The sequence below is a fragment of the Staurois parvus genome, unplaced genomic scaffold (genome assembly GCF_062004578.1).
Source record: "Staurois parvus isolate SC_StPar_1 unplaced genomic scaffold, SC_StPar_1.0 ptg000066l, whole genome shotgun sequence".
NCBI lineage: Eukaryota > Metazoa > Chordata > Amphibia > Anura > Ranidae > Staurois > Staurois parvus.
In genome coordinates this window covers 977,500-1,003,355 of record NW_028317862.1, presented here as the reverse complement: position 1 = coordinate 1,003,355, position 25,856 = coordinate 977,500, and the positions used below count along the sequence as shown (strand labels likewise).

The 25,856-nt window shown below is 41.6% G+C and overlaps 1 protein-coding gene across 2 annotated transcripts in view; it reads right to left on the bottom strand.

Annotated features, from left to right (window-relative positions):
- SUCO (SUN domain containing ossification factor) overlaps positions 1 to 25,856 on the bottom strand; it is a 139,904-nt gene that overhangs the window by 72,239 nt on the left and 41,809 nt on the right. For both annotated transcript variants that reach the window (XM_089668878.1, XM_089668879.1), the window contains exons 2-4: positions 21,857 to 21,962; positions 15,760 to 15,861; positions 11,189 to 11,334 (exon numbers count right to left, since the gene is read on the bottom strand). In XM_089668878.1, coding sequence (XP_089525004.1) covers positions 11,189 to 11,334; positions 15,760 to 15,861; positions 21,857 to 21,962 — 354 coding nt within the window. The remainder of the gene's footprint in view (positions 1 to 11,188; positions 11,335 to 15,759; positions 15,862 to 21,856; positions 21,963 to 25,856) is intronic.

Below are 25,856 nucleotides of genomic sequence, written 5' to 3'. Positions count from 1 at the left end.
CTAAAAACGGGTGGAACATGTAACGTGCCAAAAAGTGAACTTATCCTTTAAGTAAAAAAGGTTTGGTGAGCCTTGCACAAAGTATGGCCTGAGTGTTCTATCTTGCTTCCTGCATCATATGATGTAAAGGGTGTTCCCCTCTATAGCTTACCCAGACACAATTTATAGTGATGGGCATTGAGGCCCAAGAAGCACTCAAGTTGGATTCCTAAACTTTTTTTGCAATAAACACTCTAAGTGCTGGTAGTCACCAACATGCGGCTTTTTTCAGTTCTTACATATCATGCTTAAAAAATGAAGCGATAATCTGTTTGTATGCTTTCGGCAAAGAATAACAGTCCAACCTTCAAGTGTAGATAGAATACAACTTTGCAAGATTTTAACATTATCTGCAATACTGAATGTTTTCAGATAAGTTATAATTAGAAAAGAAAAAAAAAAAACGTATCAGCATATTTCCAAATATATTTTGTTTTATCACAACTGCCAAAGTGTGGTTTTGCTCTCACGGCTGTTTATTACATAAGATATGGGGACACGCAAACTCACTGTATTCTGCTAATCCAGCAATGAACAGGGAAAAAGAAGAAAGCAAATATAAACTGACATCTAAGGACTGTTTCTGAAGCTCACCACACCTTACAAACTGAAGGTACAATTTGTAGAGCTACCAACATCTATATGAAGCAGGGGCCTATATGACTAAACCCACATTTAAAGCAGTATTAAAAGCATTCTGTGCATGAAGAGGCTTTTATACCACTTTAAAGGAATAGTTCAGGTCCTCAGATTGCATAGTTTGGTAACATCTGTAATGTGTATGTTGAGTTTAAAGTGAAAATCTGGACAAAATCATGATTTACGCAGATGATGCAGTCTGTCAAAAGCATTAACACAGCAGTTTGATTTTCTGAGCCCCCCAATAAAAGGTTTTATTACTTGTTGATCCAGCCAGTCTGTTTTTGTTTTTTTCTTTAACTTCTGTTAAAGTCGAACTTCAGTAAAACTAAATATTCTCCCTTGCAGTGCGGCTGTGCCCATATTGCAGAGGTTAAAGCTGTAGTAATGTCTGCTTTGCAACTTTTACCTACAGTTATGCTTATAGTAAAGCTTACTTGTAGATACAATGAATATCTCCCAAAACTTACACCGCTTTGGAGATATTCCAAAGAGCAGCAGCCGGCTGAATCATGCTCTGAAGGGTATATTCAGGCCATAACAGACCAAGCTATAACTGCTTAATGGCTCATGCACACAGCCACAAGGAGCCACAGCATGTATGCATGAGCATACAAAACCTCGGGTTGGGGGTGACAGGGACAAGCCACACTGTGTGGTGTATGCCTGTGGACACACTGCCTGGCTCCAGATTAACCTTGCACATCTGACCCCATAGCATGCAGTTTGCAATGGGGGCAGACAAAGTAGAGGGGGAGCGGACGGAAGCATGGCAACGTAATTTCCGGTGCGGCAAATCTAGCCACCATCTCTGATTACCTTTATGCTTGAATGGGCTATTAGTCCCCAGCTCCATGTGAGTGTATATAATTCATACCTATAAATAAATGCCAATATCTACTACATTATCAGGAGCCTCTGTGTTTCTACTTTAGCTTTTTGTCCAACTATGGTGTACCTAAGCAGATGGCAAAAGCTAGAAAGGGAGAATTGAAAAAGCTGGGGAATCAACAATATTTCACAAGAAATATAGAAGAGGTGCCACCAGAATATCTGGAAGGGTGCTACCTAAACCATATAGCAAAAACAAAGAAAAAAGAAAAAATAGGCTACACACCTAGAAGGCCAACCTCAAAAATTGTTAATTAATGCAACCATGCACAGTGTACATAACATCGGAGATCCGGCATCATCTCAATCACAAAAGCTGACTGCATTGCCTGGCCACCAGCCGGTCCATCTCAGCAGGCTGCCCATGCCATATATTTCCTACATCTATGACTACAGTGGGCCTTTTCTTTAGGATTACATTACATATATCTGCAGTCTTCGTCTGGCCTGGATATATTAGACTTTACATTACCACACATTGGATCGGACTTTGAGGCTTTGGCCCCTTACTTAAATACACTCTACTATCTGGTTCACCACCTGTCATTTGTATACGGTATAGGTTTAGCCTGCCTTATATGTTTTTTCTAATTGGTGCCTTCGGTGTGTTGCTCAGTGTGTTGGTCAGTCATTACATCTACAGGGTCTGGGGGTGTCAGTGGGCCAGTGGGTTTTCCTCAGCTCCCTTCTCTTCCCCACAGGGAGGGGGGTGGTCGAGTGGGTGGGCTTGTTTCCAGGGGGGTCATTGTGGGAGTTTTGAGGGATTAGAGGAGTTGTTGGGTTTAGGTGGTTGGGAGAGTGGGGGGTGGATTGGCATGTGTGTGTGTGGGGGGGGGGGGGTTTCATATTCCATCGGGGAGGCAGACACATATACCATCGACTGTGTCTGACATGGGAGGTCCTTTATTCCAGGGGTTAGGGGCTTCTGTGATTGGGATGATGCCGGATCGCCGATGTTATGTACACTGTGCATGGTTACATTAATTAACAATTTTTGAGGTTAGCCTTCTAGGTGTGTAGCCTATTTTCTTTTTTCTGTTTTTGCTGGTATCTAAAGCAGAACCCCGACCTCTGTGATATCCATGTGAAGGAAGATTTCAATTGGGTGCAAAGTGACCTATTCAGGTCAGAATTGGGAGGTAAGAACACACCCCTGGTGGAGGCGGACACAGTGGTGTTGGAAGTGAACATTTCGAAGTGTGTTTTCACATATCATGGATTGAAGAATATGTTTTTGGGACTCTAATTTTTTGCTGTGCACTGGCACTTGATATATGTTGATTATCATATTTAGTTGCTCATCCTATTTATGTCAATACATTTGTATTTGTTATATGTTATTGCTTAGGGGGATTGGTGTTTAATTAATTACCCTCCCTTTTTGCACTTTTTTTGGAAGGTCACGATTTATTTTGTATTAATTTACTATGGTTTCACATGTTCCTGCACGTTGGTTTACTTTCACCTAGCAGGGCAGCTGGGTGTTTATTCCGAGGTTTTTTATTTTATTCCTTTAGTTATTTATCGGCTTAAACTTTGAGGTTATTAATGTTTTGCCGAGTCATTTATCATTACCTGGGTTGTATCATGCAGGGCTCAGCCGGGTATTCACTTTAGGATTTATCTATTTTTATTAGGTGTTGAATTTGTTATGTGTTATATTTTTATATATTTCAATTGGGTGTAGGAACACCTGTTGGTGTGTGCAGCTTACACAGTTGAAGTTAAATGGGATCCATTCATCCTACCTGTCAGCGCATTTGATATATAATTTTTTTTTTTTGCTGACAGAAGAGAAGGTTCTGGGATGCTCTTTGCAATACCATTGCACAAAGCAGGTAAGCAGAACATGTTCAATACCTTAATTAAAAAAAAAAAAAAATAATAATAATAATAATAATAATAATAATAAGGGATCCTTTTCTCTGAGTACATTGACGGACACAGCTCTTCTATTCTTGACCACAGGGTTATACCGCCACCTACAGGAGTAGGACACTAGGCAGAAGAAAAACACAGCACTGCCTATGGACAGTTCTAGCTGGCATAAAATACCCTCTCTGCTATTGGCAAATGAGTTCATAACAAAGAAGTAGTATAATGCCTACAGAGGGGAGGGTGCTGTGTCCGTCAATGAACACAGAGAAAGGGATTTTACGGTGAGAAACAAAAAAACCCTGTTTTCTCTTATGTTCACTGAGACGCACACAGCTTTTCTATTCCTTGACCATAGGGATGTCCCACAGCAGTGCCTCAGAGCGGTAGCAATTTCAAGAACTAGCAAAACCAGGCAAAAATGCCAACCACCCACCAAAACACCCCTCTTCCACACCCCAAAACCCCCCCCCAGGCACACTCACTGGCTAAGGAGGGCTGGAATTCCCTCACCGTAGCAGTAAGCAGGCAAAAGTAAATAAAATATCCCTTAAAAACCTAGAGCTGAGGCCCAGCACCTCATGTGCCACACAGCTCCTGCACCACACATCGAGGGAGGGAGGGAGGGAGGGTGCGTGTCCCCCCCCCCCCCATGTCACAGGGTCACCAAGACACTGGTGGACAACTTCCGGCCGAGATCAGGGGGCACTCGGCTGCCCAGGAACACAGGAAGAAGGGCAGCACGACACCTGCAGGCACCATGGCCCCAGAGAAACAACCCCCCCCCCAATCACCATACAACTGGCATGGGGGGTAAGACACAGGAGCCCAAGTCTGTACAGACTGAGAAGAAACCCGCATGGACTGCCCACCGCAAGTAGTACCCCTACCCCACATCGCATCTGGGGAGGGAAGGGAGGGGGCATCTACTTACCAATCCAGCGAATTGAGTGGGTAATGCTCCCATGACAGATCCTCCTCTCCACCGAAGTGGAGCCTGGGTAACATTGTGACATGGACTACAGGCACCTGGTCATATGTCTCTCCATGGAGCGTTTAACTTGCTGGCTGCCCCAATCCAGGATTGGGCTTCGTCGTGGCCGACCCAGCACTCGGCTAAAGGTCTGCACAGACTCATTGGCTAGACTGAGGTGACTACTGTATCTAGAATATCCAGCCTGTAACAAAGCCTGGCTGTTGACTGAAGATCTCCGCAGAAAAAAAACTCAGAAAAACAAAAAAAAAAACAAAAAAAAAAAAACACATGGAACCACAGTTCCCAACAGGGAACTAGGTCTTACTCATACACTAGGAAGAAAGAACTGGATTGCCTATATAGAGGGGGTTTATACCAGCTATGAATGCCCATAGGTGGTGCTGTGTTTTTTTTCTGCCTAGTGTTCTACTCCTGTATGTGGCGATATAACCATATGGCCAAGAAAAAAAAAAAAAAAAAAAAGAGCTGTGTCCCTCAATGGACGTAAGAGAAATTGACTTTAGAAACACTTTAATCAAGAGTAAAGCTAGCCATAAAACATTAAAAACCATATTTAAAGTGTTACTAAACCCACAACAGTAAACTCTGTCAGTAAATGCAGTAAAGCATGCTTGGTATACTCACTGTGGAACCTAAGGGATAATCCTCTGCATTGTGCAAAAAGGCTGTTTAATCCTGTCTGCTCTGTTGCTCCCCTTTTTCAAGCGACCACCTCTTATCTCCTGATAAGACAGACTGAACCATAGGCATTTTGCACAAGCTCAGTTTGGTGTGTATTGCTAGTTTTTTTTTTTTCCTGGAAGAGTGCATGTGATCAGCACAGGGCCAATCAGCACTGGTCAGAGAGAGGTCAGGGGATTTGTATCCTCCTAGAGCAGAATGAAAACGCCTCCTACAAGCTTTAGCTAGTGCTTGGCTGAACACTGATAGAAGCCACAAGACTGCTCTAACTTCTGATGAGAAAATGTATTTAGCAGTTTATATTTACTAAAATAATTGATTTTCCCTGTTGGGTGTACTGTGAGAGACCAGCCATAGTGGATGCAGGTTCCTGGGTTTAGTAACACTTTAACACTAAAAGAAAGTTTAAGAAAAAAGAAAAAAATTATTGAACCATTTCTGAACTACAATATAAGAAGCAATTTCCAACTTTAAAGGAAGTGTGTGCCCATTTGTGTGTATACCGTATATACACTAAAAATGTAAATTTACTATATATATATATATATATATATATATATATATATATACATACATATACACACACACACACACACACACACACACACACACACATACACACAGTATATATATACATACATGCTGCTTGTATCATGCAAGTCATTCACTGAAAACAATGATTCCCCTATGTGATCATTTTACCAATAGATTTTTAGGAAGCTAACCTGATTGCAATGAGCCACTAAAGCGGGCCATATGGGTAAAGATTTCTCTCATTCAGTTCAGCGGATTGAACAAGAGAAACCATAGAACTTTCCCATCCAGGCTACACAGTGGATGAGTGAATCTCCTGTATTCTGACAACCAGCACCCACGGCTGTCAGAATACTCAAATACTATGGCTGCAGTCACTGTTGGTCCAACTAATTTCTACCCTCTTTCTTTGATTTCTAAATCAGAGTTTATTGAGCTGCATAGATTCAGCAGGGCCACAATTCAAACAATGCATAACATGCTTAAGGAGTTTCTTCTAGTGGCCCATCTACTACAAATCTCTGTTTAAAAAAAAAAAAAAAAAGTCCCCATGCTGCTTCAGGTGAGATCAGGCTCCACACACAAGAGAAATACATAGAATTCCCCCATTGGAGCTAAACAGCATTGAAGGAGGAATCTCCTGTTCTGACAGCCAGCACCTGCAGAATAACCAAACAGTGTCTGCAGCTAATTAGCTGCAGTCGAGGTTCAGTCCAATATTTGCTTCCTCCATTTCTCAGTTGTTTCCCAGCAGCGTGGGACTCTGCTCATGGGCCACATCTTTCATTCACAGAGACTATAAGTACTAATAGCCTTTGTGGCTGATGGTTTGTAGTTCTACAATGGCACTGGTGAGCATCCCTATAGCTTATTGATATTTCCTGGACTGAAGAAACTGCCTGCCCATATCGGAGGTATGAGGAGAACAGTCTGCAGGAACCTGACATTGCACCAGTGATCTACTGATCATGGGTGCAATGCTTTCCAGGCTGCTAAAGGAAAAAAAACAAATGCACATTTTTTCATGCAAAAAAAAAAAAAAAAAAAGAAAAATGTGCATTTAGTTATTTTTAAAGGTGAACTTATTTTTTAAAGGATTATGCACAGCTGGAGCCTGTCAGCAAGTCCTGGCCAATGATTTTTGTGTACGATCACAGCCCAGAGCTCTGTGTTGGTAAACACAGAGCTCTGTACAAAGGAAGTGATCTGTAAGTTTCTTATCCCTGCAAAGCAAGGAGATGGTTTAGAAGCAGCACACATTACACATACAGTCAGGTCCATAATATTGGGACAATCGACAATTCTAACATTTTTGGCTCTATATACCACCACAATGGATTTGAAATCAAACGAACAAGATGTGCTTTAACTGCAGACTGTCAGCTTTAATTTGAGGGTATTTACATCCAAATCAAGTGAACGATGTAGGAATTACAACAGTTTGCATATGTGCCTCCCACTTGTTAAGGGACCAAAAGTAATGGGACAATTGGCTTCTCAGCTGTTCCATGGCCAGGTGTGTGTTATTCCCTCATTATCCCAATTACAATGAGCAGATAAAAGGTTCAGAGTTCATTTCAAGTGTGCTATTTGCATTTGGAATCTGTTGCTGTCAACTCTCAAGATGAGATCCAAAGAGCTGTCACTATCAGTGAAGCAAGCCATCATTAGGCTGAAAAAACAAAACAAACCCATCAGAGAGATAGCAAAACATTAGGCGTGGCCAAAACAACTGTTTGGAACATTCTTAAAAAGAAGAAACGCACCGGTGAGCTCAACACCAAAAGGCTCGGAAGACCACGGAAAACAACTGTGGTGGATGACCGAAGAATTCTTTCCCTGGTGAAGAAAACACCCTTCACAACAGTTGGCCAGATCAAGAACACTCTCCAGGAGGTAGGTGTATGTGTGTCAAAGTCAACAATCAAGAGAAGACTTCACCAGAGTGAATACAGAGGGTTCACCACAAGATGTAAACCATTGGTGAGCCTCAAAAACAGGAAGGCCAGATTAGAGTTTGCCAAACGACATCTAAAAAAGCCTTCACAGTTCTGGAACAACATCCTATGGACAGATGAGACCAAGATCAACTTGTACCAGAGTGATGGGAAGAGAAGAGTATGGAGAAGGAAAGGAACTGCTCATGATCCTAAGCATACCACCTCATCAGTGAAGCATGGTGGTGGTAGTGTCATGGCGTGGGCAGGTATGGCAGCCAATGGAACTGGTTCTCTTGTATTTATTGATGATGTGACTGCTGACAAAAGCAGCAGGATGAATTCTGAAGTGTTTCGGGCAATATTATCTGCTCATATTCAGCCAAATGCTTCAGAACTCATTGGACGCCGCTTCACAGTGCAGATGGACAATGACCCAAGCATACTGCAAAAGCAACCAAAGAGTTTAAGGGAAAGAAGTGGAATGTTATGCAATGGCCAAGTCAATCACCTGACCTGAATCCGATTGAGCATGCATTTCACTTGCTGAAGACAAAACTGAAGGGAAAATGCCCCAAGAACAAGCAGGAACTGAAGACAGTTGCAGTAGAGACCTGGCAGAGCATCACCAGGGATGAAACCCAGCGTCTGGTGATGTCTATGCGTTCCAGACTTCAGGCTGTAATTGACTGCAAAGAATTTGCAACCAAGTATTAAAAAGTGAAAGTTTGATTTATGATTATTATTCTGTCTCATTACTTTTGGTCCCTTAACAAGTGGGAGGCACATATGCAAACTGTTGTAATTCCTACACCGTTCACCTGATTTGGATGTAAATACCCTCAAATTAAAGCTGACAGTCTGCAGTTAAAGCACATCTTGTTTGTTCCATTTCAAATCCATTGTGGTGGTGTATAGAGCCAAAAATGTTAGAATTGTGTCGATGTCCCAATATTTATGGACTTGACTGTAGTTAGGATCACTTTAACCCCATGATCACCCTAAAATGTTCAGCCTCTTCCCAGCCAGTGTCATTAGTATAATGACAGTGTATAGTATGATTACTGATCCCTGGATTGTCATTGGCAGTTAGTGTTAGATTGCCCGCCGCACTCCCGCTGTTCCATTATAAGTCACTGATCGGCACCATTAGTAGTATACAAAAAAATTCCAGCATATATACCATAGTTTGTAGGCTCTATAATTTTCACACAAACAACTCAATATACATTTATTTCAGCAAAAAAAAAACACCCAGTGGTGATGTGTGAAAAAAACATTATATAAATTTCCTTCGGTTATAGCACTGCATGATCGTGTAAGTGCCAGTTAAAGTAGCGCAGTGCAGTATAGCGAAAAACGGCCTGGTCATGAAGGGGATAACATCTTCAGGAGCTAAAGTGGTTAAATAACTACTAAACTAAGGACTGCATAACTACCCAACCTCAATGTTACAGAACCTCAGTATAGAAGTAACAAAGAAAAAACACCACACCTTTCCCTGACACCTTGCTGTTCATGTTCTTTCAAGCTGTCATGATACAAGTAAGGAAGCCACCAGCGCTGACTTTGTTTGGAAGCTGCTAGCTTCCTATTTGTTGTGCTCATTTTATGACTTCACCATATAGCAAGTACCTTTTGGAACTGGCATGCAGCTTGTCAACTGCTGACCTGCAAGTTTGTTGCAGAACAGTGATTGAGCAATGAAACCACAGAATAATATATGATGATAGGGAGATGGTAGATTGTAAAAATACTAGCAATGGCAGCTCCCATTATCCTCATCAGTTTAAAGTAGGGCAGGCAGTGATAAGAGTTTAGCTTAGATCAGCTTGTTTACATATTAGCTGCACCCCAAGTTTCAGAGACCAAATTGTACTACATTATATTTACAGCCCTAAACAGTTCTGACTTTAGAAAGGCCATAAATGTTTGTTTATAGAAGAGTTCTTTAACCACTTGCCGACCGCGCATAGCCGAATGACGGCTGCACCGCGGCCGGCTAGTTCTGGGTGGACGTCATATGACGTCCTCCCAGAACGCGCTCTCCTGCGCGCCCCAGGGGGCGCGCACCCGGCGATCTCCGTGATCGCTGTGTCCTACGGACACAGCTGATCACGAGATGTGGTGAAAGGCCGATCCCACCGGCCTTTTACCACGTGATCAGCGGTGTCCAATGACACGCTGATCACAGGGAAATGCAAGTGCCGGTTCTCGGCTGCACTTTCCTCACGCTGTCAGATCGTGAGGAAAGTACTGCCGAGAACCGGCAGTTGTCAGAGCGGGGATCGGCACCGATCATCAGGGCACTGATGATCAGTGCCCTGATGATCGGTGCCCAGCAGTGACCCCCGCAAGTTCCTCCCAGCAGTGCGCCCACTAGCCCCGCCCACCCATGCCCAGCAGTGCCCCCACCTGTGCCCAGCAGTGCCCCCACCTGTGCCACTCTGCAGTGCCACCTACCTGTGCCCAGAAGTGCCACCTACATGTGCCAGCAGTGCCACCCACCTGTGCCCACCAGTGCCACCCACCTGTGCCCACCAGTGCCACCTACCTGTGCCCACCCACCAGTGGTGCCCAGCAGTGCCGCCCACCAGTGCAGCCCAGCAGTGCTGCCAGTCAGTGCCACCAGTCAGTGCCGCCAGTCAGTGCCCAGAAGTGATGCCAGTCAGTGCCCTCTATCAGTACCCATAATCAGTGTCACCTATCAGTGCCGCCTATCAGTGCTGCATATCAGTGCCGCCTATCCGTGACCCCTAATTAGTGCTGTCTATCAGTGCCGCCTATCCGTGCCACCTCATTAGTACTGCCTATCAGTGCCCTTTAGTGCTGCCTATCAGTGCCCATCAGTGCCGCCTATCAGTGCCCATCAGTGCCGCCTCATCAACGCAAATCAGTGAAGAAGAAAAAATACCTGTTTGAAAAATTTTATAAAAGAAACAAATAAACTTTTTTTTTTTTTTCAAATTTTTTGCACTTTTTTTAATTTATAGCGCAAAAAGTAAAGCGCCCAGTGGCGATTAAATACCACCAAAAGAAAGCTCTATTTGTGAGAAAAAAATGATCAAAATTTCATATGGGTACAATGTTGCATGACGGCGCAATTGTCAATCAAAGTGCGGCAGCGCTGAAAGCTGAAAATTGGCCTGGTAAGGAAGGGGGTATAAGTGCCTGGTAGGCAAGTGGTTAAAGTATAACTAAAAGGCAACATTTTGATTTCGTTTTTGACAGTGTGGAGATGGTTTAGAACACCTATCAGGTTATTATTGCAGTCTGTGTCCCCAAGATTCAATCTATTTGTTAATTTGTTAGCATTATCAAGAGTTTTGCCAATAGCTCTACTTTAATATCCCATTCCATTAATGCTAGAAGATCTAGTGCCTTTGGTAGATTTTTTTTTTTTAAAGCCATACATAAAAACATGCACAAGTGGACTGCAAAGGCCCGAGGGAAAGCAAAAGTAATTTAGCTTTCAGATTTTGCTGCGTATGCAGTATTGTAAAGACTTGGCAGATTTATACACTACACATCAAATAGGACAACATGAAAAGTTTAGGTTTACTTTACTAAAAAAACGAAATAAAAAAAGTCTTACTCAGGCAGTGGAACTGGAGGAATCTCTGAGGTAGATGAACTGGAAATATTTTCAACACTGGTAGTCAGGTTCACAGCTGCTTTTTCCACATCTTTAATGTCAATATCGTCCAGAGGTACATATAATCCCGGTTCTGTTTTTTTGTCCTGTGCAAACACAAAACGTCAATATAAATCAATTCTAAACAAAAAATTGGCCAATACCTTCAGGAAGTCAGCAGTCAATTCAAGTTGAACTCCATACAGGCAGCACATTATATCAGAAATCTGCTTGCTTACCTCTTCCTTAAAACATCCTCATTTCTGTTTAAAGTTCATTTTTTAAATCATTCTGAGCCCCCAACCACCCTCATTAGGGGCATTTCCATTTCGTGCTTCCAGGCACCATTATTTTCCCTATGAAGAAATTACTTCCAGGCACGTTTCCTCCGCTGTTTAGTGCGCAGAAGAGCAATGACATGCTTGCTGCGGACGGCTATGACTGCGCAGCACCCAATCACAATCTCTGATTGGCAGCTTTACAAACCCTAATTTTACTGCACCTCTATGTAGCACAGCACTGTTGACCAGCCGTCCACCGCGTCCATGCTTTTCCATCGAATCATTGGAAATGTAGTTGTCATTTCCCCATAGGAAACATGTGCACAGCCTACCTAAATCCACTCCTCAGTGCCCAGGCACAGTACCCTTTACAGAAGGAGACAATGGGGGAGATTAGAGTGGTTGTAAAGGCTCAAGGATTTTTAACCTTCATGCATTCTATGCATGAAGGTAAAAAAACCTTATGTGTGCAGCAGTGTTTCAATAATTACCTGAGCCCGATCGCGATCCAGCAATGTGCACGACATCCTCGGCTGTCCCAGTCTCTGCCTCCCCATTGGCTGAGACAGCAAGAGGGAGCCATTGGCTCCCACTGCTGTCAAATCACAGCCAGTCAGCCAATGAGGAGAGAGATGGGGTGGGGCCAAGTCACAGCTCTGTGTGTGAATGGACAAACTGAGCAGTAGGTGCTCCCATAGCAAGTTTCTTGCTTTGGGGCCACCCGACAGGAGGGAGAAGCCAGGGGAGCCAGCGGGGGACTTGAGAAGAGAAAGCTCCAGGCTGCTCTGTGCAAAACCACTGTAAGTATAGAAAAGTTTGTTATCTTACAAGGAACAAAAAAAAATTAGACCTTTAGTATCGCTTTAACTGAAACTGCGGCACACAATTTGGTGCAGCTGTGCATACTAACCAATCAGCTTCTACTTTTTATTGTCAAAGCTCAATTGAACAAGCTGACATCAGAAGCTAATTGGTCACTATGTACAGCTGCACCAGATTTTGTGTGCACCAGTCTTAGTAAATCACCCCCAATGACATCAAACATGTATAACAGGAATAAATTAAAATTGAGGCATTTATTGAAAAACTTTGTGTGCGCAAGGGAAAAGAAACATACTGAACATATAAAGCAAATGTAAAAACACTGATGCAATTATCAAATGAGAGACAACAAAACATGAATGAAGAACACTTGTCTCCCAGATAGTAGAGGACCATAAACACCTTTAGATAGATGGTAAATGCAGAGCGCGGGAAATTAAAAAAAAAAAAAAAGGCAGTTCTTTTCCTCAACAAAAAGTGGTTTAATATTAAACACCTTATTTTCTCTATACATTATAATAATCCTCCTAAAATTTTCAAGCAGCAGCCTGAACATGAGATAGCTACTGGAGGAGGAAAAAAAAAATCTAAGCTGTCCAAAATCCTACAAGGTCGTTCAAAGAGAGGAAACAACTTAACTGCTGAAATATCTTTCAGTCATCTGACAAGCATTGTTTCTACAAGTGGCAGACATTCAGACACTGCTCTTCCATAGCAGCAGAAGAAAAAGCTAGTTTAAGACTTCCAGTCAGTACAACAGCATTATTTCTTGAAATTGGTAGAGGGGTGGGGAGGAGATAACTCCCCAATGTTAGGAAATTGCTAAGGGCACACAAAATAGTCATCTTATAATACCATGTGGACCACGTATAAATTAAAGCGCATTAAATTTGACAATACATGAGTAATAATGCTTCACATATACAAAGTGAATAATTGTAACATTCAGTCCAAATTCAGAAAAATAAAGTGCCCAAGTGTTGAATACTAATTGGTGAACTTCGTGCAAAAAATTACAGGTGCTCTTCTGTGCTCAATCAGTGCCCCACATGGATGTGCACTCACCGTTAGCCGTGGACCACCTCAACCGGTTTCGATCAATGGATCGTCATCAGGAAGCACTTCCTGATGACGATCCATTGATCGAAACGGGTCGAGGGTTGAAGACGCAATTTCTGCTGACGTCATTTCCGCCTTTTGGTACGCATGCTGGAACACTGCGGCCATCTTGGTTCCTATTCACAGGCAGCAAGGTTGAATACACTGAGTGCAAGGTTATGGCCACTTTGCTTGTGAATTTTATTCTTATAATTTCTTCCCATCATTAAAGTTTTTTTTATGGTTTTACACTATGGGATTTTTGCTTTGGTTTCTGTTCACATGCCGAAACTTGATATACTGCCTGGGAGGAGAGAAGAAAGTTTAAAAAGGCTCTTTTGAAACTACACTGTCATTTATATCCAGGCTGGTCATCATTCTATTGGTTACTATCAGCCAGATCGCATGATTCCCAGGAATGAATATTGGTGCCATTCTTGCCATCATGCACTGGGCTAGTCCTAAACAAAGCGCTTAAGACCAACATAGAGATAGGTGGTCCACAGCTAACGCTGAGTGCACATCCATGTGGGGCACAGATTGAGCACCTGTCATTTTTTCTGAAGCATTATTACTCATGTATTGTCAAATTTAATACACTTAATTTATGCGCGGTCCACATGGTATTGTTTGTTTTTGTGTTATTGGTTCACAAATTAGGACTGCAGCGTATACTTATCAAAGTTGCATGAATATTTATTCCTAAGCACTATATTTTATTTAAGAGTCATCTTATGTCTACGGGCACACCTTAAACTTAGAGCAGTAATAAACAGCAAACTGAAATTGTAATATATTGTAGCTTACCAATCCTTAGATGCGGTGGATGCATTAAAGCGATATTAAAAGAGAAGTGCACAACCCCCCCCCCCACCCCCCACCCAAAAAAAAACAAAATGCTGCTTATCTAGGTCAAATCAATCATCAATCCAATGCTGCATCTGTCTCGCACTGGCTCTACACAGAAACTGAGAAAATCACTGGTCGCTTAGTTCCCAGGTCCGCTCTGAGCTTGGGAGTGGGGACTGTCAGTCAATGCTATGTGCTCTGCCCCTCCAGTGCTCACTGGAGCACCAGACTGTGGAGGGGGCAGCAGCGGCTGGCTCAGGCATCGGGGCATATCCAGACATTGCCTTTGGGTTCCCTGCAGACCCTGGACAGGCTCTATGTCAGCTGAGAGTGGACCTCAACCCACTGACGGCTGAATCTGGGTCACAGGAGTGCAGAACTTTGGCCAAGCTTCTCCTTTAAATCCAAAACTAAAAATATATTTCAGCTTACCAATCATTTGATGTGATGCCTACACCCGTTTTCTTTGGATTGTTTTCTGAAGGGAGTCTGAGGGGAGTGTTAGATGTGCTAGCAGATTTAAAAACACTAACAAACTGAAGCCTAACTCCAGCTCACAATGCAGTTACACAAGCAGTTACAGTTTTTCTCCTTTTGGGATTTACATATATTTTAAAAATAGCGGACCATTGCAAGCAACACTTTCAGTGGTAAATGGTTTGTCTCATCCCTGTAAATAATAAATCTGTAAGAGAGCTTTGTTCTTTTGAAAAAGTTACTGGCTGGATCACCAGACGAAAATAGACGAAAGAAAGCCTAAAAAAAGAAAACGAATTTAACCATCACATCTAAAAATTGGTAAGCTGCAATATAATAAAATGTTTGCTTTTGGGTTTATTATCACTAAGATTTAGGCCTGCTCCAGAAGTATACTTGGCAATTAGGAGGGCAGATTGGGGGCTGACCCAAAAAGTGTAAAAACTGACTTGACAAAAACTAGAGCCCCAAGCTTCCCTCTGGATTCAAGTAACCCAAGACTGTATTCGAAAGTAGGCTTGGGAACCAATGGGGGAGCTTTGCATGAACATGAATAAAGACTGTGCCAGTGGCAGTACCCATAATGAAGAGATGTATAAAGATTCCCTCATTTCGCTTTCCTGATGCTTTTTGTGGCCCCTGAGAAACAATTTAAGGACTACATATAACTCACTGCTCTCCCCCATATTACAATGCAAGGTTCCTGTCAAGCGAAGCATCATGTTATCACTATGTAGCAATCACCTATGAGTGATCAGCCCTGAACACAGACTGTCTGCATCCAGGGCTGATCATCGCATAGCAATTACATGCAAGCGACCACAATTAGCTGAGGGAGCCAGCAGCCACCCATTGTTTTCAATAGGGTTGCTTTCTGCAGCTAATCATTGGGAACCCCCACTAGGGTTCTCGCAGATAAATGTGAAAGTAGCCTTAAAAAGAGAAAACATAAAAACAGAATACAACATTGCTTTTTCATTACTAGGGAAATCAAAGAAAAAAGACCTTTTCATCTTTTGTGCAGTCTTCCAATAGCAGATCTTCTCCCACTTGCCCCGATGATAGAGAATCTACTATTTCTGAAGTCTTTGGCTGTTCCGTAACCTCCTACACAGTTTGAACACAAAAATAATCTGCGTTAACAGCTCATACATTTTTAAATTGCTCATAAAACAATATACTGAGGCAGACCTCCCTCTCTCTATACAATGAAAGTGAAATTGTAGCTTTAATTTCACTTTAAAATAGCTTGTTTGGGCCAAGCTATTACCACAGAACGACGAGGCTGCTGGGTGTTCTGTAACATCCTGTAGTAGCAATAGCTACATACAGTAATGCCCCGTACACACTAAGAAAATTGTACGAAAATTTTTTGTACGAGGACCAATCATCCAATAATTGGATTGTTAGTACACAGCTTTCGAGAGCCATTCACGACAATTATCCGATAGTATCCGAAGGGACAAGCGCAAACATTTTTCTGGTACAATACCAGATCGTACGATTTTCGTTTAATCAGTACAGTAGTCTGAAAAAACAATACAAATACAATACATGACATCACTTTCGAAATTCTATTCTTTCATAGGAGAATTTTTGTATCTTTAGTATCCTTTTCACTTTCGATGTGAGACTAGCAGTGTACGGGGCTTAAGAGGTAGCGGTACAAGCTTCCTGTATCTTTTTTCAATGAATATAAGGCTTCCTTGGGTTGGCCAAGGTAGGCGATGTCACAAATTCCACCTTGTTAGTATGCCTTCGGGGCCTAGTATTTGCCACTGCACACCTGTCAAATTATCGCCATTGTTTTTTTTTTTAATAATTATGACTGGATTGCTACTTTAAAAAGCCTCAACAGTAACAGTTTATGCTTTACGCCACAATGGTAAACAAAAAAAACAAACACTGTTTAAGCAAGATGTCTACATTCCTACACATTTAATTCAGTTATGACTGAGCCCAGGGGGTCATTTGCTTGCACACTGGAGGTCATCTGCAAAGGCGGAACAAAAAGATGCTGCTGCAAAGCATATTCTAAGGGGAAGTGACAAAGAACAAATTCGCTCTTCATCTTTGTATCATCTAAATTCATGAGAACAGCCTCAGGCAGCCCATGATCAAAGTAAGTGTTTTGCTAGCTACAGGGAACGATGTCTAAAATGTTTACACAGAATTTCAAAATCCTGTAAAACAACATTTCAAGCACACATCAGTTTAATGTTTGCATATAGGTCAACTCGCACAGTCAGCCCTGCCAATACTGGTCACAGTGACATTTACAAAATCCTGTTCTTGGGAGTCCATTGAGGGACAGAGTCTTTAGCCTTCAGATAATACAGCCAGCTACAGAAGAATTTGTATTAAAAAAAAATGTACACCAGCCAAGGATATTCCCTCCTACCTAAGCATGCCTTAGGTGTTTTTTTTGTTGTACCTAGTGTCCTACACTGCAGGTGGCATAATAACCCATTATTCAAGATCTTAACATGCAGCTGTGTCTTTCAATTAAAAGGAGAAAATAAATGATTTTTGTACTTGCAATAAATGCTTTTTCTTTAAAGCTTAAGTTTGGTTTTCTTGTTTGGTCTTTTTTCTTTTTAACTCAGCACAAAAGGATAGTACTTTCATTTCATGAGAAGTGTCCTTTGCACCGATGGCTGCTCTCTTCATATAAATCTTTATTCCTCTGCCTCCTCCATACCCTTGCAGCAGCAATCATCCAATGCTGTGGGGTTAACACGAGCTAATGGACCTGCCAGAGACACTTAAGCAATAGTGCCAACTATGCTCACCCTTCTTGCCCCCTTCTTCCATTCATAAAAGCGGTACTATAACTTCCTGCAATGAAAAGCACTGTATGCACAGAGGAGGCACATCTTTCATTCATCCAATGCTTTTCATTGCTGGACATTATTAAATGACAATCCAATACAAGCTTATTGAAAAAATTCCTTTCAAGTTATGAGTGATGATTCCATAACTTCCTGGATTCCCTGCATGCTTTGCAAATTCTGCTCTGCTGTTTATGTTCAATTTCTAAGGACTACATAGCTCATACTACCTTGCTGTCTACAAACTGCGATTCCTGGACTGACTCCGCATCCTGAAACTCCTCCTCTCAGCACCTCTAGAGTTCAGTAGGCAGGCTCTGTGAAATGTGTGATACAGCAGTCCCTACTCACAGGGCATAGTGAATACATGTCAAAGAATTCCAGGAAGTAAATGTGCAAGAATCATCAAAGTAAGTTTATAAACTTACAAATCATTCAGATTAATAGGAGTAGGCTAGAAATAACAAATACAATGGTGAAATGAAAATAGGATTTTAAATGATCCCAGATAATGCTTTAAGTTAATTGACAGACGCAGCAATTCCTAGGACAGTTGTACTATCACCTACAGGAGGTTAAGAGAGTGGAAAACAAAAAACACTAAGGCAGCCCCCATAAAACCTTGCCTCTGACCATTACTTTACACATGTCCCTCAATCGAGTTAAAGACTAAGATTTTTTTTGTACTAGCAGTGAAATCTTTTTGGATTGTCCATTGACAAGACACAGGAATGGCAAACATTTTTAATACAGTCGAAACACCCAAAAAGGAATCCAACTGAGGGGTGGGCAATACCCACTAAGAGAAGCAACAGAGGTGGACATACTACAAAAGTAACTGAAAGAATCAATACCTGAACAAAGGCTGGATGAAAAAATGGCCAACCAGGGGAAAAAAATGTTTACTGTGTCAAGTTCCATAGAAAAAAAAACAACTATCCCAAAGGGAAAAAATCAAATGGACATACTAACACCAATAGCAAACTGATGGAAAAGCTAAAGGAGTAGCACACCTCACCCTTTATTTCAAGAAAAGAAAGTTTGGAAAGACAAGACAAACCCATATAAAAAAGACCAGTCAACCGCTAGATACTTAAGCTGAACACCTCTAACCCTTGGCTTCAGGGAGAGAAAGGTCCATGATGTTACCCAACAGATAACTAATCTCTTAAGAAGATTATATTATATATGAGAGTTCTCACAACCTAAAATTTCAAATGAAGAAGGAAAATAAAACCCTTAATATCTGGAAAGGAATGAGGGGTACTAACATTGAGGGTGGGATGAGCAACACCACCTGAAAAAAGTAGATGGGGATGAGGATAATCATAAATCAAAGTGGAATAGAAGATCACCAGAACCAGAAGGATGAGAAGTCTTTCCAACCAACACCCAGAGGTGTTTCAGCCACACTGTAACCTGCCGCACCAGAATTAAATATATGATTTCTAGGAATCCTCCAACCTACCCCTGTAAAGTGCATTATCCTTTGTTGAGGTGTGAGAGTTAGGAATCCTAGTACTAGAAATATTCACAACTTTCTAGACAATGGAAAGGATGAAGGAATCGAAAGGAGACTTCCACAGAAAATGACAGCTCAGTCACAGAACAGGGATAAGAGTCTGGCCCTCAAGCAATGTATACTTCTTTGCAAGAAAAAGAGGCACACAAGTGCAGAAACCTCACTGTAGAAAGGAAGGATCATCAAAAGAGGGGATCCAAAAGTCAACATCATGATTCTAAGGAAGACAGTGTGGTCACGAAGGGAATATCGCAGTCCAGCATAGGGAGTAGATTTCTCAGTCTGCCGAAAGGGAAAGTAGTCAAAAATATAGGAAGATTTTCTCAGCAACAAGAAGTAAAAACACACCAACCACCTAGGACAGCCAGTTGCCAGTCCAGGCAACTGAGTAGATCCAGACTGTAAAGTCAGAATTGATCAAAAGCCTGGGCTGTCTGAGTGACCTCAGTGGGTTTTACACCACTGTCAGCTAAAAGCAGGTCAAAGGAGTGTGATACTTTGGCCATATTTCTCCTTTAAAGTGTTTTTTTATTTGCCGGTATCCCAACCAGTATAACCTAACTACTTAAGAATTTCTACAATTCCTGTGAAAAACAAAAAGGTGCTAGCAAAAATAAATTTGTCAGTCACACAACAGAGCTGAAGGGAAGACATACATCAGCCTGGGACACTGGAAGGAGGAGGGTTAACCAGGGCTGGCCTACAGTTTGCGAATGCAGTGTCCAATCCCACTGTACACAGTGTAACCGGAAATTCAAAGAAAAAAAGGGAAGTGTTTAAAGTTCATGGACTGTGCAATGTCAACGTGAAAGGGTGAACCATATCCCAAGCATTTTAAGAATGTGAATTACAGTAACTGCAACAGTATACTAAAAAAACTATCAAGACATTAGATAAATACACAACAAAAATACACATATAGGAAATGTTTTCCGGCCAAAATACCTGCAATTCTCTGTAACTAGTTTTGTGATCCAGGCAACCCTGCCAGAAAACATACCAAAAAGTTTTATTCTCTACTGCATTAGCAGCAACAGTAGGGTCAAGGACAATAAATACAGCCCGCTGACTGAACAAGAAAGCAACACCTTATTGCTCCTCTACTCATTTGTTTTCTTCTCCTCTCAGCACAAACGCATCAAGTAGAGTCTAACTGGATCTAACGCTAGTCTTTCCCTCTCCTAAGTTTGAGTGCTACTGCCCAGGAGATTATAGAACGCCACTGTTAAACAAGTTCAGGAACTTACACTAGCTGTATTTTAAAAATACATTTAATCACTTTTTAACACTTGACGCCTAGTCACAGTAAATTTGTGACAGGGCAGCAGCTGCAGGCTCAGCGACCTAAACGTTGCGAGCCTGTTTCTGGGTTGGGGCGTGCATGCACGTGCTCCCTGTTGTCCCATGCTGCAGTTGGATACAGTGGAATTTTGTCAGCAGGTCCCAGCCAATGAGTTATGATCTGCTGTGTCCAATCACAGCCCAGAGACCTGTGTTTACAAACACAGGGCTCTGTACACAGAGTAGCAATTCAGCAGTTTCTTCTCCTTGCAGAGCAGGATGCAAACCAGCCAAATCTTAGCAAAAGCAGCACCTATGACACACACATTACACTTGTTAGGCAGTTAACCCTTCTCATCCAGTGTCTTTAATACAGTGACAGTATACAGTATTGACGCCGATTACTGTATTAGTGTCACTATTGATGTCAGTGTCAGCTAGTGTACCTCCCAACCAGCGACTGTGATAGTGTGACAGGCAATCTGGCGCTAGCTGTCGCTGATCACTGTATAGCATCATAGCTACGTAAAATTCCAGTATATATACCATAGTTTGTAGATGCTACAACTTTCGCACAAACCAATTCATATATACTAAAAGCCATGTAGCAGAATACATTCTGGCCCAAATTAATGCAGAAACTTGATTTTTTGATTAGATTAGATTGGAAAATTTTTCATTTATATAATAAAAAAAACTTAATAAACCAAGTGGTGATCAAATGCCACCGAAATAAAGCACTATTTATTTGAAACTAATGATATACATATAATTTGGGTTCAGCATTGCATGACCGAGCAATTGCCAGTTAAAGTAGCACAGTGCTGAATAACAAAAATGGTCTGACCATGAAAGGGGTAAAACATTCTGGAGCTCAAGTGGTTAAAAAGCTGCATTCATGGCTTTTTGTTTTTTTTTGGCGATTAACTTTTTGAGGCTCGTAAGACTTACCACAAGGCTGGGCAAATTTGAGTCACTGTCATGGCAACTGAAAGCCCCCTGGTAATTATGATGCACTGTGCAAGGGCTAGGAATATGACCTCTGCTCCTGGCAATGTATTTCCACCTGTCACCTGGATGTACCCAATTCCCTAAAGTCCATGTTGTAATCTCTGTTCTCTCCCATTTGCAGAGAATGCTCTAGAACCACTCCAGGCTAGACCTGTGGAGCTGCAACTCTCAGCACTGGGACAAGTGTGTTGAAAATGTCCTACTTGTAGTCACTGTTAGTGAACTAATCTAAAGCAGGTTTTACACAAGTCTATAGGAATGAAAAAGTTGCCTGCAGAAAGTAAACCCATTAACACAGGCCCTAAATGTAATGAGCAAAATAGTCCCTTCTACCTACACAAGATGTAAAATCTAAAGCCCATTGGTGCTGGCTCCTTACTTTTTGGAGCTGGCTCCAAGTCTTTTGGAACATTAGTGTGGGCCTGTGCTTACGTTTTCAGTAAATTCAAATACACACCTCTTTGTTTGCATACTCCTCTTCGTTTACAGAATGCTCATTATGTGCAGATTCGGTTGAAGGAAGGATAGTGTCTTCATTGCAGAACACATGGCCAGGTGGTAACCTACAATGGAAAGGATTAGAAAAGAAAAAAAGTTAACTTTGAATGAAATACCTGCTTCGTTGAATTGTAGGTTTTAAAATATCAGTATAATATATAAATACTTAAATGTATTTTATAAAAATAAACCCAGTTTATTAAAATAAAGGTCAACTCTACCCAAAGGATTAAAGAGGAATAATAAAAGGTTTTCAGATGTACATGTGAGAAAAAGAATGGCAAAATGGAAATCATGAGATCAAGCGTGCTAAAGCTATAAAAACACTGCTTTCATGAATAATTTCCAATTATGTGTGTGTGTGGAGACAACCATGTTAATTACATAGAGCTTGGGGTTGATTTACTGAAACTAGGAAGCCAAAAATCTGGTGCAGTTGTGCATGGTAGCCAATCAGCTTGTTCAATTAAGCTTAGACATAAAAGCCTGGAAGCTGATTGGTTTCTATGCAGAGCTGCACCAGATATTGCACTCTCCCGTTTTAGCAAATCAACCCCATTGCGCCCAACTTTGAATTTCTTAGCTCACTGACAGACTTTGTGATTGTTTTAGTCAGTCATATTCTAACAATCACAAAGCATATCTAAGGCCAATTTTTTTTTTTCATTTTGAAAAAAAAAAAAAAAAAAAAAAAAAAACATGGAATGGTAAAACCTCTTAACACCAGTCATTTACATTTCAGCTGAGTTTCTACAATGGAGCAGTGTGAAAGCAGCCAAAAATGCAACTGAAAACGGAGCTGACCGGCGTGAAGAGTTCAAAAGGATTTAAAGTGATGCATTTTTACGTATTTTTCTTCTGCTTTTATTTTTACTGAAAAACTGATCAGTGTGAAAGGGCCCTCCTGCAAATCTATAGGACATTTGTGCGTAGTAGTCAGCAGCCTCACACTAGTTTTACTAGCCAAGCTATAGAGAGTACAGGACTGCAGCTGTTGGATGATGAGGTAAGTACAGGTATGTGAGGAGCTAGGGGAATTTTTGTTTAAACATGGACAGGTATTTTTAAGTGTTCTTTTTATGGGTGCACCTCTTTAACCACTTGCTTACAGGGCACTTATACCCCCTTCCTGCCCAGGCCAATTTCCAGCGCTGTCACAATTTGAATGACAATTGTGCAGTCATGCAACACTGTACCCATATGAAATTTTTATTATTTTTTTTTAGACCAATAGAGCTTTCTTTTGGTGGTATTTAATCACCTCTGGGTTTTTTATTTTTTGCTAAACAAACCAAAAACTGAATTTTGTAAAAAAAACAAATTTTAGTTTTTGTTATAAAATTTTGTAAATAAGTGATTTTTCTCCTTCACTGATGTGCGCTAATGAGGCTGCAGTGATGGGCACTGATAGGCTGCACTGACAGGTGGCACTGATGGGCAATGACAGGCATCACTCATACGGCACTGATAGGCAGCACTGACTGGCACCGATAGGAGACACTGAAATGCAGCTCAGATGGGCACTTATATGTGGCATTGATGTGCACTGGTAGGCACTGATGGGAACTGGCAGGTGGCACTGAAGAGCACTAACAGCTGGCATTGATGGACACTTACAGGTGGCACTGCTGGGGCTACACTGATCATCAGGGCACACTGATCAGTGCCAAAAAAAAAAAAACAACACTAAAAGCTTCTAAATGCTACTAAAATGCTCATAAGAGCTTTTTTTCTAGAATTTCTTTTTTTCCCTACATGTACTGTAAAAACACTAACGCTCCTAAAAAAAAACTTGAAATTTACCAATGTTTTTTGTCCAGCATTTTTTGAGCTACTGTGCATGGAGCCTTAAAGTATATCAGAATTTATCTATTAATGTTCAAAGTGACTCTGTAGTACTTCTGGGAGTGGCAGATGTCTGAGGCCCCTCCCCCCCTCCAGTTGAGTACTGTGATCACATCCACAGGCACCTGACAGTGTGCAAAACATTCTTACCCTAGGTTCACACCTATGCGCACTACAGTCCATTTAACATGATTTCTTATGGGACACATTCACATCTCCGTGTTTTCACCCGGTGCATTTCTTGGAAATGGTCAGGGACTTTTTTTAAATGCAAAAAGATGAGTTTTTGGTTCTATAGGTTTCACTGGAAACGCTGCAGAAAATATTGTAGTGAGTTTTTGCCATGTTTTTAAATCTGCTTAGCAAAAAGAAAAAAAAAAAGAAAACCCTCCTGCAAAAACGCATAAAAAAACGCAGGTGCAAAAATGCAAAACGCAATGAAGAAACGGCTCAAAGCAACCTGCATAGGTGTGAACCTAGCCTTAGGGCTTGTGTATATGGGCACCGACTACAGGATTTCAGATGTGTATAAGATGCTTTGGAGTCTGATCTGACCTGCAGTTGAACTCCTAGGCTGGATCAGACTACTCTGGCATTCTCATTGATATGTACGGAGAGAGCTAAACACTACTGACACAAATAACAGCCTTAAAAGCCTGTGTATATGGGTCCCTAAAGCGGAGCTTCAGTCTCCAGTGAAAAAAATTTAAATCAACAGCTAAAAACTATAACTGGCAGCTTAAAAAAAAAAAAAAAAAAACAGCCACTTACATGTCCCTCGATCCAGCGATGTGCTCACCACAGCCGAGTTCACCGACCGTCCTCGGTGCCCGACGCTGGCATCTAAAGCGTGGGTACCCAGCTGTGACAGCTTGCGGCTTTACTGCACATCCGAGAGTGGTGCTGCACATTGTGAATGGTCCTGTGAATGGGTCACGTGTCATAGAAGGCTGGGGGGGTGGTCTGGGATGGTGAGAACTTCTGCTTCCAATCACCTAAGTGGTGGATTCCTCAATGGGGAGCAGAGGACTAGTCCTTAAAGCGGAACTTCCCTTTTTGGGTGGAGCTCATTTCCACTAATGCATTCCTTCTTGATAAGATTTCCAATAAAATCAAAGCAACTAATTTAACCACTTGCCAACCGTGTTACAACCGAATGACGGCTACAGCGCGTTTGTCCAGTTCGGGGAGGGACAGCTGATCACGTGATGAGGTAAAAGGCCAATCACAGCGGCCTTTTACCACGTGATCATACAGGTCAGAGATAAAGTTGTGGATACGTTTAAAGCAGGGTTACCAAGACATGGCCGTCCACCTAAACCTGACAGGCCGGGCAAGGAGAGCATTAATCAGAGAAACAGCCAAGAGGCCCATGGTAACTTTATCCCTGACCTGTCCGGTGTGTTCCTTGGCCTTCATGATGCGGTTTGTTCACTAACAAACCTCCGAGGGCTTCACAGAAGAGCTGTATTTATACTGAGATTACATTACACACAGGTGGACTCTATTTGCTAATTAGGTGACTTCTGAAGGCAATTGGTTCCACTAGATTTTAGTTAGGTATATCAGTAAAGGGGGCTGAATACAAATGCACACCACACTTTTTCAGATATTTGTAAAAAAAAAAAAATAAAATGTAAAAACGTTTCTCATTTTCCTTCCACTTCACAATTATGTGGCACATTGTGTTGGTGTAACACATAAAATCCCAATAAAATACATTTACGTTTTTGGTTGTAAAATGACAAAAATGTGGAAAATTTCAAGGTGTATGAATACTTTTCAAGGCACTGTAAGTGAGATTAACAAAGACTGACAGACTGGTGGTGGTGCTTCGGATTCAAGCGTGCCTATTCTGGTATGTGCCAAAATTTTGCCGCAAATCCAAAAAAAATCTTCTGCAGGATTCATCCTAAAGCTAGGTACAAGCGGATTTAAATTCATCCAGTTCAGCAGGAGATGGCCAAATTTTGATCTGTGTGTGGCCCTCCCTGTTTGACAGATGTCAATCGTTTTCCAACTTGATCCTTCAGCAAAAGCTGAACACTAACCAGTGTATTCTAACAGTGGATAGACTCACTGTCAGAATGCAATGCCCCAGCAGGGGGGATTCC